Genomic DNA, 18,339 nt, shown 5'->3' with positions numbered 1-18,339 from the left:
AAAAGTGAGATCAAAATCTTACATACATTTCAAGAAATTTCAAGGAAATGCAGAAACAATCATCATGCAAATAATTGTGCCAAATTTCCAGTTAAGTGAAAGATGGTTGGTTGAGTTGGTAAGGATCGTTTTTTTTTCACTAGATCAAAGTCTAGGTTCAAGTCTACCTATTGACAATCCTTCTTGATGGGCAATGTAAAAACCAAAAGAAGGGCTAAGATCTCCAAGTCCTCAAGGAAACTTGTGAAATGCTTGAACTCTGGAATGGGGTAGCCTCCCCTCCACCTAAACTTTTTAGGATCAAAAGAACATGGAGCAAGAACAAAAAATTTCTTTAGTTGGACTAGCCAATTAATTGAAAAAAGATTAATCGTGGAGACGTTGGAAAATGACGAATCAAAACATTTCCGTCCTCTCAAACATGAGGAAGATAAGCAGACAAAAGGTAACACACTCTCTCTTTCACTAATTCTCTCCTTGCTGCTTTCTCAGAGGGATACTGAGAAAGCAATGGCGGCAAAGCCGTCAAAGTTCGTCTCAAGCTTCACAGACTCCAACCACAAAAGGAGAAACTCAAGACTCTTCTTTATAACAACCTTTTGTTCTGGCAGCCGAGCAAGGAGGCAGCTTCGTGTGAAGAACGTGACGACTGATGGGAAAGATGTCGCCACTCAAACCCAACAAGGCTTGGTTAAATTTGTTTCCTTTTGATATAAACTTTTGGTTGCAACGTGGGTTTTTTTTTTTTTTTTTTTTTTTCACAAAGTGAAAAGATTGATGCTTTCATAGCCAAATGCATAAGCGCTCTCTACCCATCTCAGCTGAGGTGGGAATTTACTTTGCCATATCAGTTTTAAGTCAAAGGGGTTCATCACAGTCTCACTTTGAAGATTTCATTGCCCCGTCGTTGAAATTTCAATATAGGAGACCAATCATAGGTCGTTTGAAAATGCTTCTCTGGAAAGCACTTCAGCTCAAAAGTGTTTTCTCAGAAGCAAGTTGAAATTCTCTCTTCCATGTATTTTGCTAACCGAGAAGCATTTCAACTTTTTCTATGTTGTTAAAGCACTTTCAATATTCATTCATTTATATAAACTTCATGAAGTTGTTAATTGACGAGAAACTATGAAATTGTTACATTTGGTCAACTGTTTCAGGTAGTTTGGCTACAAATGCTCCAGATTCTTCGTCCATTGCATTGAATATCAAATACCATGCCGAATTCACACCCTCTTTCTCTATCGGATCGTTCGCGCTTCGTAAGGATGCTACGCCACTGCTTAAAGTGTTCGTGATATGCTCATTGTTACTAAGAAAATTACCTATGAGTACTATGACAGACTGAACGTAAGCAGGCATATTATCTCTCAATGGAGTTTCTACAGGTTTGCCATAATCATCTGTCTCCTTATCCTGACGCCGAAAATCACCTCTATTTTCGGCGAACCACGCACTTTATGAGGTAGAGCTCTCTTATGAAGAACTAACATGTCATAAAGCAGGCATATTAGCTCTTCATGAGGTAGATGGTGTTTCTCCATACTTTAATTAGCTCCTTAAAAAAAAAGTATAATGGCCCTATCAAGTGCCGTTTTTGAGGAACCCAATCACTTTTGATCCAACTCAAAGCACAATATTCCGAATCCTGGTTTAGTGTCCTCTCCCTTCAACTAAATGTAAAGGGTATTCCCTCTCTTTCTCATGCTCTTCAAATTGCCTTTCTAAAGGAACTCTTTTACCAATAAATTGATTTGATTTTCCCGAGTTAATAATTAGCTTACTATATTCAACTAAAGTTCAAAACTCAAAAGTTAGCATGCCATTTTCTCCATTAACCATATTTTTGTGAAAGTTATTCGGAGGATCCCCATCGAAGTTCTCTGAGATTCCTAAAGACAAATGTGTTCACCATTTAAAGTGGATTTGAATTTGGAACTGGCATCCTAACATTATGAGAGAATATAATTATAAAAAAAATGCCTCAATTGGAATACGATTCCCTTAACAAAAGTTGTTTTGGAACTCATTCGATCTTTGATTTCTTTGTCCGTTTCACACAATGACAAAATCACCTATCACCTAGAGTTCCTAGACCAGCAACACCACCTTTAAACAGAGAAAAAACTATAGTATTACTCCTACTTTAATAATGCAATGGTTAATTACTGGCCTACTGCTATGGTTTGCAGTGGTGGATTTAGGATTTGAACTTTGAAAGGTCTCAATGTCAAAGATCTAAGTTTGTAGATAGAAACATAGCGTGCAAACAAATTTCAATTTATTAATAAAGATATTTCATCGAACACTAAGTGGGCTTGTTGTCGTCATGCGAACCATGTTGCGCATATGTCAACTCGACATTTGCCAAAGCAATCTAATGAGTGCTATCAAGAGCATTTGTCGAGTGTTGCCTATGCAACTTGTCGAGTGTTGTTGAGATATACCTATCAAATATTACATCAAACACTTGGTGGGTACAAAGGAGACCCATATCAAATATTCTGAAGGTTCCTAGATGACCTTCAGGTGCTTGTTTCCCGGTCTCCTAGCGATTATGAGAACACCTGGATCCCAATATACATCCGCCCTTAGTAGTTTGTAAAATCAATATGGTTCATCTCCATTTAAACAAATTTAAAAAATTTACAGTGCTCAAGCGCATGTGGATGCATATTTTCGTTATTTATTTGGTCAAAGAGTCTAAAGAAATAAACCATAAAATTCTTAATCATATCATGCTCTTGTACATGGTTAAAAAAATACTCCACAAACCGTAAGCAGAAATTGTAGATGCATATCGGGAGAAAAACAGACTCATAGACATGACTTAAAAGCTTAATTGAGCATTATAGTTCTAGTGGGACTTGCATGCCCTAGCTTTATAGTTCACAAATGTGTTTGTTTTGCCCAAGCGAGCTAGCTACATCATGAAGTGTCCGACTTTTCAAGCCACTGATACAGTTGCAAGCTTCTGTTTATCAAGCAGAATGAGAAACAATATGTAGTATATCTGTATATACATTTAAATATATTATATTTTAGGTCTTTTTCTATCCAAAATGGTATATGAGATTTGTATAACTCTTCATTTTGATCTATGAGATTTAAAATCGATAGAAGTGATTTATGAGTTTGACCACCGTCAATAATTTTAGTCATTCTGTAAGAAATCTCTGTTAAATTAGGATATATTTTATACAAAGTTTTAACATTTTTGTTTTCCGTGTCTGGGTTTCTTAAACTTATGATGTGATTGAAGTGGTTAATCAGGCAGGCTCTTTACTATATATAGTAATGCCAATTGTAACTTATACCTTGGGAGGAAGATAGAAAGGAAAAGGGCCATAGAACTCTAGTGCGTGGTCCATCCTTAATTTCATAGATTACAGCACAGAAACAAAGTTATTTGCATTTTAAAGCAGCACCACTTGATAAAAAATGATTCTGTACGATATATATAAAGCTAAAGTTAAAGAGGAACACTCGATCTCCAACAATTATTTGTGCATGAAAGCTAGCTAGCAATTTGGTTCATGCATATACATATTATTTGGTATATTTCACTTCCGACATGCATATATTTGTGTGAGCAGTTAAGATTCTGCAGAACTTATATCTTTTGGTCCAAATGGTTGTGTATGTCCCTTTCAGTGCTAGGGTTTTGCTAAGGGAACTGTACAAAATGGTTGCTCAAGCTAGAATCATGGCATATTTGCCTCCACTATATAGTGAGTGTAATGATTATAATTTACTAACAATGGAAACTTATGATGACATAACACATCTAGGGTTCAATGCTTCTGGTTATTGGGATGATGCCCTGACCTACTTTTTTGTTGTAATATTTATGCTTGTAATAATTTTTCTGTGTTGGCTGTGGATAATTCTTAGCATCTTTTTCTTTTTTATTAGAGTAGAGGTTTAGAACAAAAGGAATAGAGGAAGACTTAGAAAGATTTGGAAAGAGACTTTAAGAAAAGATATGAAGTACTTTTATCTAACAGAAGACACGACGCAAAATCGAGCGCAGTGGCGTTCTAGAATTCATATAGCTGACAAGAGGCAGATGTACATTAGGACCAAGGTGGTCCTAGAACCACCCGGAATCCGGGAAATATATATGTGAAGGTCTTCTGATGACCTTCCGAATATTTGGTACGGATCCTTTTTGTTCTCACCAAGTGTTATATGTAATGTTTACTAATATATCTTGACAGAGACCTGTTGTGCTGATAGCACTCGACAGATTGTCTCAATATATGTTGACATGTGCGCGTCAAATAACAACAAGCCCACCAAGTATTCGACGAAATATCTCAATTAATAAATTGAAATTTTTTGCTTGTTTTCCTCTCTGTTTCTGTCTAAAAATCTTAGACCTATAAGAGCAAGATCACCCAAAATTCAAATCTTTGATCCACCACTATAGTCGACCCGACTTAATGAGATAAAACTTTGTTGTTGTATTATAACATAACTAGCCCTAAAATATAAAGTTTATACAATTATTTTCCATGTCAATCGATGGAGTTAAATATCATGAAAGTGAGTTGGATCTTTTTTTTACGTGCCAACTGCCAACTACATGAAATTGCCTACATTTGATCTATAAAATATATGGAATTATGTATGCATTTATGCGTTCCATTATATTAGGATAGGGGTTACCATAATATACCTCCCCTGTCAATATACATTTCTTGAGAGCGAGGGTAAACCAAAAGTAGAAAAAATAAAAAATAAAACTCAAGGAAAGTGGCCCCTTGCAATATTGATCACAAAAATTTGAGTCTTCATCATATAATTGCTACATAATTAACAACGATCACCAACATAAACAAAAATAATAAAATTAAAACCAATATGAACAGGATGTGCTTGGCCGAAGTTCCTAAAGTTATATTTCTATTTAGTCGGAACCCAAATCGTTTTTTGTTTGAAAATAATAATAAATAAAAAAAGAAGAGAAAAACTTGTTCTTTATCGCATTAATTTGGGCAGTGCTAGTGGCTTCTGCAGAGAATACAGATGCAGATCTTTGGAGATTATGAAAATGAGCATATTGGGCCTCATGAATCATGATTTACCACATTAATCCCACAAAGATTTGATTGGTACCTTGTACATTTACATTCCATACTATTATAATAAGAAGATTATGCTAGTAATTATGCTAATTATGGTGCACCTATAAATTATCTGATCCATCTGTGTAAATTTTTTAATGTTTAATCTAAACTGTTTAGAACAGTAGAATACATATTATATCATTTATACACGATATACTGGCATGCAAATTAATGTATAAAGCGCCTTATTCGCGTAGGTTTGTCTGAGTCATGCATGACAATGATTAAACTACATCAAGACAAAGTTCCAAATCCAAGGAACGTGATATATATAATTGCTTGTTTCTATATGCCATGTGATGTTTATGTAGATCGAGCTGGATTTTGGTATTTTGTTTGGTGAATTCTGAATTTGTACTATTACTTTATCTAAAGGCTGGAGGTAATCCTGAACTGTTGAAGAATTCATGTTTTACGCTTTTAGTGAGTCACTCTCGTTTTTTTTTTTTCTTCTTTAAAGTTCAACATAATGCAGCGCAATCAAGTGCACTGTGCAAACGCATTCAAATAGAATAGCTTTCTGGATCATGGGTTAGGAGTAAATCATCGATATGGCAAGTTGGCACTAAAGCAGCTCTTAGTTGGATGAAAGTTTGCATGAAATCGGATGAGATCAAAATACATAAGAATTCATGTTTTTTTTTTTTTTTTTTTTTGGGAGTTCATTTGAGAAAGAAGCTTTCTTCACCGGTTGTGCCGGAGATATTGTTAGCTTGGACCCATCCTGCCCTGTATATATGCTAGTATAGACATCATAGAGAACCAATAATTCAAAGATTAATTTGCAAGATATTGATCTCTTATTGTATTTAATTAATACATAAAAGAATTAATATTATTTTAGCAAGATAATAATTGATATGAGATTTGTAATAATAATCAAATAAGATAACCAGTGGATCCAGAACAAGGGACGGGGAGAGGCTCCTCACTGTTCTCAACTGTATGCTGAGGAGGAAACCGCAACTACTCTGATGATGACATTACAAATTTTGGATTCCGAGGTTAGACTTTAATTCAACCATGAAATCATAATAATGCACATATACTTTCCAATTTCCATACATTTTGAGGTAACTTTTCAAGTTAAATTTCACAAAATAACTACATATTTATATTAAATACCAAAGGATTTCGGATAAACATACGATAATTAGTCTTAATAATTTGGTATCGAACTCATTATCCATAAAAATCATATCTAAGAGCACAAACTTATAAATAGTGTAACGCCAACAAGATAAAGGCTTAATATTACTACACCAAATATTCATTAATGACAAATTAAACACTTACTAATTGACTCTACCCGGTGGAATGTGTAAAAAACACAATTTTTGAGTCACCCACTTCTAGGAGGGACCCTAATGTTTTAGGGCAGGCGATTATATGGAGTCCTACAATAGTATGATTAAATATACAAAATACAAAATAAAACATTTCTAAATATAATAATAAACATGATAAAATAAAGATATGTATGATATTTTATAGTACTAAGTAAGACAAATGGGATTAGTTAGGTACATTTCAAGTGTCATCCAAATTTTTGGAATCAGAAATATTCACTCAGAATGGAAAATTTTTCTTTTTAAATTTCCATTTCCATTTCAACTTATATCTTGTAACAATCGATCCAATTACCCCAACGTATCTCTATAAAATCCTGTGAAATGACATGTGGGTCCCTGGGTTACCCAGTCTCCACACACCCATCTAACAAAATACATAGTATATTAATTTATATCGTATCTTGACAGAGCAACTTACATAAATTGAACGTCATGCGACAGTAAGTTTATTTTATGTAATTAAGTCCTTCTCACACTTCTACGTAGGTCTTACAGATCATCGATTGCTTAAAAAATAAAAAAATTATAGTGTTCCGAAATATACTATCCACAAAGATTTTCAAAGTTAGCAGTTCTTTATATTTGACCAAATTTTTTTTTACAATGGTTGCTCTTTAACAAGGATTTGCATCATCTTCGGTGCTTAGGAGGCTGAGCCTCATAAGTAAAGCACACGAATTGTTGAATTTTGATCAAATAGATACAAATATTATAATTTTTAAAAAATCTCATATTTGTGACCGTTTAATCAAAATTTAACAATTCATGTGCTTTGCTCATAAGACTTAACCTCGAAGCTGAGGAGATGATTCAAATCCCTTTAACAATACATGGTCTATTATTTTTTATTTTGTAAAAATCGGTTGAAACGACGTGCTTGCTTGCTTGCACGAGGCTCAAATAGTTTTTATATCAATTAAAAAGATTTGGATATCAGTCTCTCTCTCTCTCTCTCTCTCTCTCTCTCTCTCCCTCTCTCTCTCCCTTCCTCCCTCTCAAAAGCCTTGACCAATTGAGGAAGTGTAGTATTTAATTATGAAAACTAATGAAAATAGTTTGGAAATTTTGAGTTTTAACGATAAAAACAAAATAAAATAAAAAATAGCAGAATTGACGTTTTAATATAAAAATGTGGTTTTTCATTAAAGTGAATAGATTTCGTTAAAGTTCCCTATTTAATTTGGTTAATAAAATAATATCCTCCAAGATTTTTTTTTTTTTTTTTTTTTTGAGGAAAATAATATCCTCCAAGATAAATATATTTGATTTATTATTTGTAAAAAGAAAAGGACACGACAAAGAAATCAAGGTAAACGGGGATGATGAACTTGGTTAAGTGTTCATCCCCTTATCACCTGTAGCCTGTAGGCATACATTGCTGGTTTGTTTATTTATTTTTTGGTCAAATGGATACATTGTTTGTTGAAACTTAATTTGACAACTGAACCATACTCGTTTGATTTCAACACCTTCTGATTTGATTCATTGACTTTAATTTTAATTAACTACGGTTCATGAAAGTTGATAGCAATACTTCATCGCTCTAATCTAGTCATGTGTATCTAGCATTTACCCACGTGATGCATAGATTGATTATGACGAACTTTACTAAGGAGAAAAATTACGCTATGAATGTGAGTTAGTTACCGCAAGCGACTATGGAGAGCTTGAGAGAGAAGTTAGGGGTGTTGGATAGAGGAAGGTGGGTAAATCAAATTATATATAAATTGATTTAGAGTAATAATGACATAATAGTTAGTTTATCGTTGTCAAATGGTTGTTTATTTCTCTTTGGTTAACAAAGAGTTCTCTTCATATCTAGATATAACATTTACACGACAAACATTGGTGAGATTCGTGAGAAAAGAAAACTTGTTCTCTATGAACAAATATAGAACTAAACGTGGATTCATGACACCGTTTTTTTACATAATTTTTTACACACATTTTTGTTAGGCCCATTCCGTAATATATGTTAATAATTCAGACCATCTACCTTTCAGAACATCATTCATAGATTATCATTGCAAAATTAGACAAATCTAGAATAATTAATACATTCATTTGTAATGAAGAAAATGGATGAATACAGTTCTACAAAGAAACTCTAAACCCTTAATCCAACGTCATTTGGTTTTAGATTTGAGTAATTTTTGGTAGACATGAACTTTGTAGGAAGACCTAAAAGATAGACGATTCAGATCGTTGAAATACATATTACAAAGAGCCCCACAAAAACGTGTGTAAAAGAAGTAGTGCAACATATCCATCTCCTAAAATTTCTCTAAGAATTAACTATAAGTATCATAGAAAAAAAGGAAAATTCATGAAAAGAGTTTGAAAACTTTGCGTTTTAAAGATAAGGACAAAATAAAGAGTAAAGTGAATAATACCAAAATTAACTTTTTAATGTAAAAATGTGGTTTTTCGTTAAAATGAACAGTACCGCGGATTTTTCGTTAAAACTCCCTAGAAAAAAGCCACAAAGAAGAGAAAACAAAACGAATTCAAACTTAATCGTACCATAGATGGATTTTTTTATATGTTACACGTGTTAATGTTCTCACAATTATTGGTATGAACATGATGTTACAACTCAAGCAACATGGTTAACTAAAGCCATGAATGTTGAGCATTGGAGAATTGTCTAAGTCATTGCAACAGTCGTACATGTAATCAACATCGTTAATTAAACACATATATTGAAATAAAAAAATCGAGTTTGGGATTCTACAATAAACTTGAAAATAAAATGATGAATATAATGACGAAAATCCTTCACCACCACATGAACCGGCCACATGATTATATCTTCAATACACACACACACACGCATAAAGGGTGGCATTCACAAAGTACCATGCTACTATTCTTCAATTAAGTTACTCAATAAACATCTGACCCATGCAATAATATATATATATACATGATGCATTAATTCCGTAGCCAAAAGACATGAATATAAAGAAATTGAAGAAAAGTACATCTCACTGTAATTAACATAAGGGTAATGCTAGAGAAATCAACTATTTAGATTAAATTTTGTAAATCATATGACGTGTTTATGGTTAGATTAGTACTTAAGTGTTAATTAACATGTTTGTTTCTTACTTTAAACACATCACATAGTGTACAAATTTGATTTAAAAATTTGATCTACCTAGTACTACTTTTCACGGAAAAATACATCTAATTGTAATTAACATATTTTTATTGGAAAAATCTTGTAGTCAAAACTATTTATTCTCGAATAACTATTTAAAGTTCGTATGCCAAATATCAAATGAACCGGCGATTTTTTTTGTCACTCATATGTAGTAATAAGGTTGAAGCATCAAAACCGTTGGATACACGAGGATGGTTAGATAGTTTTTTTTATTGGTTTTTAGCAAAAGATGATATTTAAATTATTATTAAAAAAATAAATGGTTCTCCTTAAGATATTTGTACGATAAAAGTATATTACTTACAATTGAGTGGACAATGAAGTGCACCGAATAAGTAGACATGAGTATTAATTGTCTTCATTGTTTAGATACAAGCAATGTTTGGAGAGAAATTCAAATGAATACAAGAATGAAGACTCTTAGCCAGCTGAAATGCAAAATAGGCTCTTTTCTTATGTATAAACGCGTGGGGGGCCATTTGCCCCGGTCTCTCCTTGGCTTTGCTTAAATCTGAGCCTCCAGTACTATATTTGCAAGGTTGACGGCGATTTTTCTAACTTATCTTTTCTCTCTTCTCTCCCTACCTTCTCTCTTCCTCCATTTGATTCCTTTTTTCCAATTCTTTCCACCTCCCTCCCTCCCTCTCTCTCTATCTCTCTCTCCAAATATTGCAACTGTGCATTGACGAGACTAAGCTTTCCATCCCTTCCTCATAAAGTTCAAAAACTACGCGTCCTTCCCAACACTCACTCACCAAAACCCTAATTTTATCTCTTTTTTTTCTCTCTCTCTCTCTCTCCCTCATCCTTCAAATTCATGCTCAATTCTCACGGCCGATTACAATCCACCACTCCACGGCGGATCGTCCTGATCGATTCTCATGGACGACAACAACCAAAAACGCGATCCACTAACCACGACCGAGTTCACGACTCACACCTGGACTCCCGACTCGGACAGCGCCTACTTCTTCAATACCCACGACAGAGACAACAACATACTCAGCGACTTCGGCTGGATTTTCAACCCGGAAGCCTCCAAACCCGATGACGGCTTCCCCTGCCTCGACCCCATCGCCGCCGCCGCCGACACGTCCGATTTGGCGGGAACTACTAGTAGTGGTCCTCTTGTTTTGGATAACAACAGCAGCAGTAGCAGCGCCGCCTTTGGGAGCCCCGACCCGGCCCCTGTTGTCGGATCCGCTTCGACCAATCCGTCAGTGTCAACGAGCTCCAGCGAGGATCCGCCTGAGAGGTCTACAGGCTCCGGTGGCAAACCACCGTCCGAGATACCGTGAGTTGGGTTTCCATGATTGAGTATTATTTATTAATGATGGCTTAATGCGTGATTAACTTGCTTTTTCGTGGGCTAATACTGTGGTAGGGGATCTTTTAACAAAATAAATAGTTAAACGGTGAAAAATGAAAAATATCAAAAAGGGAGTGCAAAATCTGCAATTGGGGTGTGCGTCCGTACGCTGTAGAAAGTAAGAAACTAGAAGAAGCTCCACTTCATGCAAGTTGGGGTGGCATTTTCGTAAATCCACAGAGATTTAGGGCGTGGCAAAGCAAATTTAACCGAGATGGAAGGGCTTTTCAGGTTTCTAATTTTATGGACGCGAACACCGCCGTAACAGCGGCCGGATGGCGTGCTAAAATTCACACTTTTAGGTAAACGCGTGCGGGGAAAAAAGAGGGAGAATATGGTGCAAGTAAAGCGAGTTTTTATTATATGATTGTTTGTAAATGATTTGGGTTTAATGAGGAACAATAATGTAATTTTATGCTTTCTTTATTTGTTGTAGGGTTTTTTAATATTTTAATATTGATTCGTTTCGTTATTATTGCGTCTAGTGCAGTAGCATTTTCGTGAGTAAGTGATCGATGCATGTGACATATTTGTCTCTTAAGTTGCATTACCATAATAAAGAGGGGGTTGGGTGATGATAATTCTGGATTCTTCTTTAATTTGTGGTCCATATTTTTGGATTTCTTCCTAATAATGGGGGTTTATAATTACACGGAGAGATTTTTCAATGTGCCGGGAATATGGGTTGTTACATCAAGTATTACAATACAGGTGGTTGAACGATACAAGTGATTGAATACTTGAAAAAAAAAAATTCAACTACTGGTATTATGACTTGACCGTGTTCTTGACACACTGAAAATTTCAAAATTACATACACCATCTCACTTATAGTCGCTGACCATGTTGAACCATTTGCTAATGCATGTAAAGTACTGTTTGGAATTTGAGATTTAATGTAATTTTGATAAGAATTACTGGTTTATTCCCTGACAATTTAAGGTTTGGTCCTATACTCTGCAATCCCACCTGATGTGCACTAATTGTTTTTTTAGAACATCAATATATTTTTACACAAGAGAAGATGGAGAGTTAAGCTAAGCTACACAATGAGTAACCTAATTTGATATCAAATTTGCCATCAGTAATTGTTAAAATAAATATATGGTTGTATTTCCAAAAACTCTAGTATTTAACAGCTACAAATACACTTGCATTTTAGATTTAATTAACGTAAAACATAATGCATGATATATATACACATAATACACCACATTTCCCTTTTAATTTTCTGATGAATGTATTAGTTTTCAGTGGTAATTGAAATTTAATTAATAGAGCACCACTCTTTCATTGGTGTTAGTTTTAGTTGGATCACATTAATTAGAAACTAAACATGCACGAATATGTAGTAGTACTTTATATAACATTTCCGTTTAATTTCCAATATATAGGAAATAAAATTCACTTATGTTTTGCCATTTTTCTTTGGATTTTTCAAGCTATTGTTTTTGTTGTGATAATTGTAGGTAAAATATTTTGTAGGAGTAAGGTTAAAATGAAGGGGCCGAAGAGAATCCGGCAGCCACGATTCGCATTCATGACAAAGAGTGAAGTTGATAATCTTGAGGATGGCTACCGTTGGCGGAAATATGGTCAGAAGGCTGTTAAAAATAGCCCCTTTCCAAGGTCTTTAACTTTTGTTTAAATTTTTTTATTTTATTGTTATTTGGGAAAGGTTCGAAACTATTTCATTAGTTTAGGGAGGAAGAAATTTCGAACTCTCATCGCATAAATAGACACCCAACACTCCATCCACTAGGATGTTAGACCTCATGTAGAATCTGATTCATGAGGTATGCACCATTTACATACAAAGCTTAATACACACACACACACTAGTTAAGCTGAAGATACTACGTGCAGCTGCTAGGCAAGCTTGGCTTCCAAGGTCTGTCACCAAATTACTATCTCCACTAAATTAGCTGGCGAGGAACTTGATATTCTTTTCAGTGCTGAATTCAAACTAAAAATGTCGGTTGATTTGATTAAACAACAATTTTCTTATGGTACCCGCTATATATTTCATTTTGAGATTGTTAAATCCTTGTCATCTATAAACATGGAAACATTTTTCTTAATTTCTTACAACTGATAACTTTATTTATGTTTACCCTAAGTTTCTAAGCCTCAGGAATACGTCTAGAGATTGTATAATTTGTGAGCGTGCCATGCCATTATCTACCAACAGAGAATACTTGAATATTAAACAACTAATTTCTTCTAGCTGACAAAATTTACAAAGATGGGCTCAAACAACTTCAAATTGAATTATTGAAACAAAAGAATATTCGAACAGTAAATGTATGTACATGCATGCCTTGTAGTTTTTATATGCACATTCTTACACTCAATCTTTTGTTTAATTTGCAGGAGCTATTATCGCTGCACAAATACCAAATGCACAGTGAAGAAAAGAGTTGAGCGTTCCTCTCAAGATCCCACAACTGTAATTACCACATATGAAGGCCAACACTGTCATCATACAGTTGCATTCCCTCGTGGGGGAGTCATGGGTCATGAATCTGGCTTTACAGGCCACCAGTTGTCTCAGCTGCCTCCAGCCTCACAGTTCATGTATTATCCAACAATTCGACCGAGAGAGATAACTAGTCCTATTAATTTGACCCCAACCTCGTCGCACCAAGTAGTAGTCCCACGTCATGACGATGATCAAGCTGCAGGAGGATCATCCCACTCCACTGACCGTCAGCCAACCCCACCTCTTCCTACAGACGAAGGGCTTCTTGGAGACGTTGTACCTCCTGGGATGCGAAATTGATGAGGACACGGATAAAATGGTAACAATACACATTAATATTTTACTTGAATTATTTAACTGTTGAATGCATATAAAGATCTTTCTAATTTATAATGCCTAAGGAGAATTACTTTCATGACATAACACGTTATAGGAGCAGTGTACTCGTAAAAGTTGCTCTTACGATAAAAGTTCATGACGTCTGTACTTCCTTCTTAACAATCACCTAGCTTGAACACTTGCAGATACATATTAATCACCAGAATATAGGCAATACTACTGTTGGTTTGAACACCCTAAAAGTTAAAAAGGATGATGATGAATTATAGCAACTTCATATTATAGTAATTTTGATTTCTGGAGATGCATGTTACTTTAGGCGCTGCTTGAATGGAAGAATGTAGCTTTTTAAGGATGAGGATCTTCTCCGGATCCTCTTTGTGAGGATCTTAGGGATCCTCATATCATGGCCGCTCATAGTACATTTCGTTAGGTATTATTTGTGTTTAATTTTAAATAAATAAATTTAAAATAATTTCTGACTGTACGATGTACGATAAACGATTAGAATGCAAGGATCCCTAGGATTCCCACAACTTGAATCCGAATAGAATCCAAATCCGCTTTTTAATTCTGAAATCTGTAGATTTAATGTAGAGGTGTTTCCCTTTTTCATTAAATAACAAAAGGGTGAAGTATAATTGAGTGGTTATATTCTTGAGAGATTTTTCAGTATAATTGAATGGGCGTGACTTGGATCCTCACAAAGAAGATCTGGAGAGGATCCTTGTTCATAGTTTTGTGTATTTAATTGTGTGCTTGTGGCTTTTTATGCACCACCATCAACATCATGTAGTTCTCATTGGCTACAAACTTATCTGCTACGCTTGGGATCTAGTGCTAGGTTGCTAGGTTGTTGACTATATCTTATCTTTTGATTAGAAGCATGCCAACTTTAATTATTATGCCTACATATCTTCTTTTCAGCTGTCTCCTCATTCAGCTAAAACAAATTAAAGGAAGCTCTATGACATGATAATTCAATTTTTTTCCCTTAAAGGGCGTTTGGATTGATTATTTTCATCTCCATAGTTGCAATACATATCTGATCATGCAAATGTTATAACTGTTATACTCTCGGAAACCTCCGACGTTATTACAATCTTGTGGGGCGAAACTCAACATTTTTTGTTATGTGAGTTTAAAATTTAACTGACCATTTAATAATCATTTTATTTTTAATTTTAGTTTATAAAAACTATAAACTTATTTGGTAAATGTTTTCAGTTTAAAAAAAAAATTGAAAGCTATTTTTTGAGTTTTCATACATTCGGGGATTTAAAAAAAAAAAAAAACTTAAATGGTTAATTTTTGGTGTGTACTAATAAGAGTTTGAAAACTGAAAATAAAAGGTTGTTTGATAACCAATTCAATTCAGTTTTTATTTTTATTTTTATTTTTTAAACTAAAAACTTGTTAGCAACTATTTTTGGTTTTTCAAAAATTGAAAACTACTATTGAGCCTGGTAACATAGATTTGTAACTATGCAGCACATTAAAGTGATTGGTACTGGCAAAGCTTGAGTTGGGTGGGTAAAGGCGGGGTGCGAGGTTGCATTAAACATGTCCTATGCTACTCAGGTTAGTAAGGCACCCCACTCCCCAAGGGTGGTAGCAAACCAACTAAAATTGAAAACTTCTTTTTTTTTTTTTTTTTTTTTTTTTTGAGCTTCCAAAACTTGACTTGGTTAACAAATGGGGTGGTTATATTACTCTCAGGAGGTGGTATGCACTAAGACTCGTGCATTCATATATATATATAGATCAAAATATGCGTCAATTGAGAATTTTGGGATTGACCAAAACATTTTAAAAAGTAAAAGGGAAAAAGCTTACAAAAGAAGAAACGCATACAAATTGATGCCGTACGTTCTCATTCTTAATGGCTGCAGTAAAAAACGCAAAACCCTGTAGTGTGGAATAATCCATGAGAAACGCAAATTTCATTTTCAGTGATGTTAATCATGGTTTAGCAGATAATACGTACTTAACTAACCTAAATCTTTGTTGTGTAGGTAGGGCCGTAGGATCAATATTGTTAAATTAGCTTGGCCTACGTCGTCTCTACAGGCCATGCATGCGGGTAGGCTTAGCAGCTGCATTATCTTCAGCTTCTGATCTAGCTAGTATATATTGAGCTTTGTATGTAAATTAATGGATTATACCTCATGAACAGAATCTTTCATTTTTGGTATATATATAAAAAAGGTCATACCCGGTGCACAAGGCTCCCGCTTTACGCAGAGTCTGGGAGAGGTGAATGTCGGCTAGCCTTACCCCCATTTATGGAGAGGTTGAACAAATTATCCCAAGAATATCATATATTTATTCGCAACGTTAATTGCGAAATTTGATTAACTCAAAACTGAGATTTGATTACCATATTCAGGAAAACTAATGAAAAGGGCTTGAAAACTTTGAGTTTTAATGATAAGGACAATAAAGAGTAAAGTGAATAGTACCAGGATTGATTTTTTAGTGTAAAAATGTGGTTTTTCGTTCAAGTGAACAGTACCGGGTGTTTTTCGTTAAAGTTTCCTATTCATTCAGACAACTTTTGAAGACTACACTTTTTGTTTTATATCACATGATATTTTTTCAGACATAGTATCGTTTTAGTATTATTTCATAATATGAATAAAGCATTTATTTAACAAATAATATATATACGTGTGTGTGTATGTACCATGCATCGATCGTATTGTAATCATTTTGGTAGGTTTTGTAAAGTAATCGTCAGCTTAAAAACCCAGAATTAATCGCCAAACTAAATTTGTATGATCCTTGAAACATATTGTTTTTGCAGGAGATATGTGAATTACCCTAGTTGTATAGTTGTCGGCTGAGTTTGCGTACGCGTTGCTTGGCCGACATTGCTTTTTTCACTCTTCCTTTTCACCTTTGTTTCGTCTTTTTCCGGCAATTACGTACGTAAAGCTTCCTAACCGGCCGACTGGTGTTAAAGTGCCAATTCCCTTACCCATGCGCCATTTACCCGAATTGTTAATTAATTGCCGCCTAATATTCTAAAGCTGGACATGATTAATTTATGTATACCTCCCTGCCTAGCTTTTTCATGCATAGCAGTTTTACAAATTCGGTTTGAGATTCAGAGAGGAACGTACACTTGTTAATTAACTACTAATCAAGTAATGCAGTGACCAGTGGCCCCCTCTTTTTGTTTGGTGATGGCAGTTGCTTTCTGTTGAACATAATTTCCCTTTAAAAACCCTAGAACGTATAAAGAAGTTATCTTACGTTAGGTTGCGGATTAATCCCGTTATAGTTGATATCGTCGTTATTGTGTTTGCAAGTGCGGCTAACTGCAACGGAGTATAACTGAAACATAAAAATCCAATCGATTAGAACTAGATGGTATATATTTTGGTCCATGTTTTAGAAATTATAAAGATGTGGTTAATTTTGATAAATTCCCTGTGTGCATGCATACATTAACAATTCCAATTCCAACTCCCAAAGAGCGTGTGGAGTTGCATGATTAAAATGAAGGCTTTCAACATTCATGCCTGAACAAGTGGCGTGGTGACTACAGGTTCTTCAATGTCAGCAGAGCAGATAGCAGAGGACGCGCGCGTGCCGTATTGAGCAGCTCTCTGAGGCTCTGAGTCGGTGATGAGTGAATGAGCAGCGTAAAGTGGTAACATAGAAATTGAGGTGGTCCAAAAGATGGGCTAAACCTGCCGCTATGTGCGGGAGGGGATATGATCACAGGCCAGGAAATTTCCAGTCTCCTGTCTCCTTGATCGTCGGTGGCATGGAATATGTGTGTGTGTATATATATAGGAAATCTTTAAAAGAAGGGGTTCTCATTTTTTTATAAAAATAGGGATTAGTTGTGGGGTCCACACTACATCGAACTTTAATGATCTGAATCGTCTATTTTTCAAGTTGCATCGCATAGATCATCATTGCAAAATATTAGCTAATCGAAAATGTTTAAGACATCTAATTGGGTCCAAATAAATTAACGAATACTTTGTTATATAAGAAACAATAAAATTTTATCTTGATAATTAAATAGACAAATGGTTTCGGATTGAATTGAATTTTTGTAAGGATGATATATAAATAGAGACTTACAAAATAGACGATTCGGATCGTTGAAGTTCGATGTGGAGGGAGCCCCACACTTAATCCTCATTTTTTGAAAAAAATGGGGATCCCTTTACATAAAGGATAAATTTTTAATTGTGACAGGAACATGGATGGTACACAATGTGTTTTTATGTAAGTAGTGGAAAATTATATTTTTTAAGTTGTTATCTTTTTGACAAACATACCCCATTATTTATGTAATAACACGAGGTGTACCATCCCGTGTGACGGTCACATTGAAAAATCTTTCTACATAAAAAGGCTTGTATATATACATAACGTTTATTTTATGTAAATTAATAACATCACGTGACCATATAATTGCCATATAATAAAACCTCACGTTCTCAATGTGCGCATTAGCTTCCCATCAAATCCTCATTCTA

The 18,339-nt window shown here is 34.7% G+C and overlaps 1 protein-coding gene and 1 long non-coding RNA gene across 5 annotated transcripts; both read left to right on the top strand.

Annotated features, from left to right (window-relative positions):
- Nucleotides 1-225: 225 nt before the first annotated feature.
- On the top strand, nucleotides 226-1,772 carry LOC114820455 (uncharacterized). Its single transcript, XR_003767825.2, has 2 exons — nucleotides 226-445; nucleotides 612-1,772. It is a non-coding gene; the product is annotated as an uncharacterized lncRNA (long non-coding RNA).
- Nucleotides 1,773-10,036: 8,264 nt separating this feature from the next.
- On the top strand, nucleotides 10,037-17,724 carry LOC103451770 (probable WRKY transcription factor 57). Of its 4 annotated transcripts, none has more exons than XM_008391196.4 (4): nucleotides 10,037-10,941; nucleotides 12,486-12,645; nucleotides 13,390-13,817; nucleotides 15,853-16,063. In XM_008391196.4, the coding sequence occupies exons 1-3, from the start codon at nucleotides 10,695-10,697 to the stop codon at nucleotides 13,796-13,798; spliced, it is 816 nt and encodes a 271-aa protein (XP_008389418.1). In that variant the 5' UTR covers nucleotides 10,037-10,694; the 3' UTR covers nucleotides 13,799-13,817; nucleotides 15,853-16,063. The 4 variants fall into 4 exon arrangements, with proteins under 4 accessions (XP_008389418.1, XP_070666873.1, XP_070666874.1 ...); XM_070810772.1 differs by lacking the exon at nucleotides 15,853-16,063 and adding an exon at nucleotides 17,391-17,724 and having other exon boundaries at nucleotides 10,040-10,941; nucleotides 12,502-12,645; XM_070810773.1 differs by lacking the exon at nucleotides 15,853-16,063 and adding an exon at nucleotides 15,329-15,503 and having other exon boundaries at nucleotides 10,040-10,941; nucleotides 12,502-12,645.
- The last annotated feature ends 615 nt before the right edge of the window (nucleotides 17,725-18,339 follow it).

Source organism: Malus domestica, chromosome 13 (assembly GCF_042453785.1).
Source record: "Malus domestica chromosome 13, GDT2T_hap1".
NCBI lineage: Eukaryota > Viridiplantae > Streptophyta > Magnoliopsida > Rosales > Rosaceae > Malus > Malus domestica.
The sequence above is the reverse complement of the archived record's forward strand: the minus strand, read 5'-3'. Positions and strand labels throughout refer to the sequence as shown.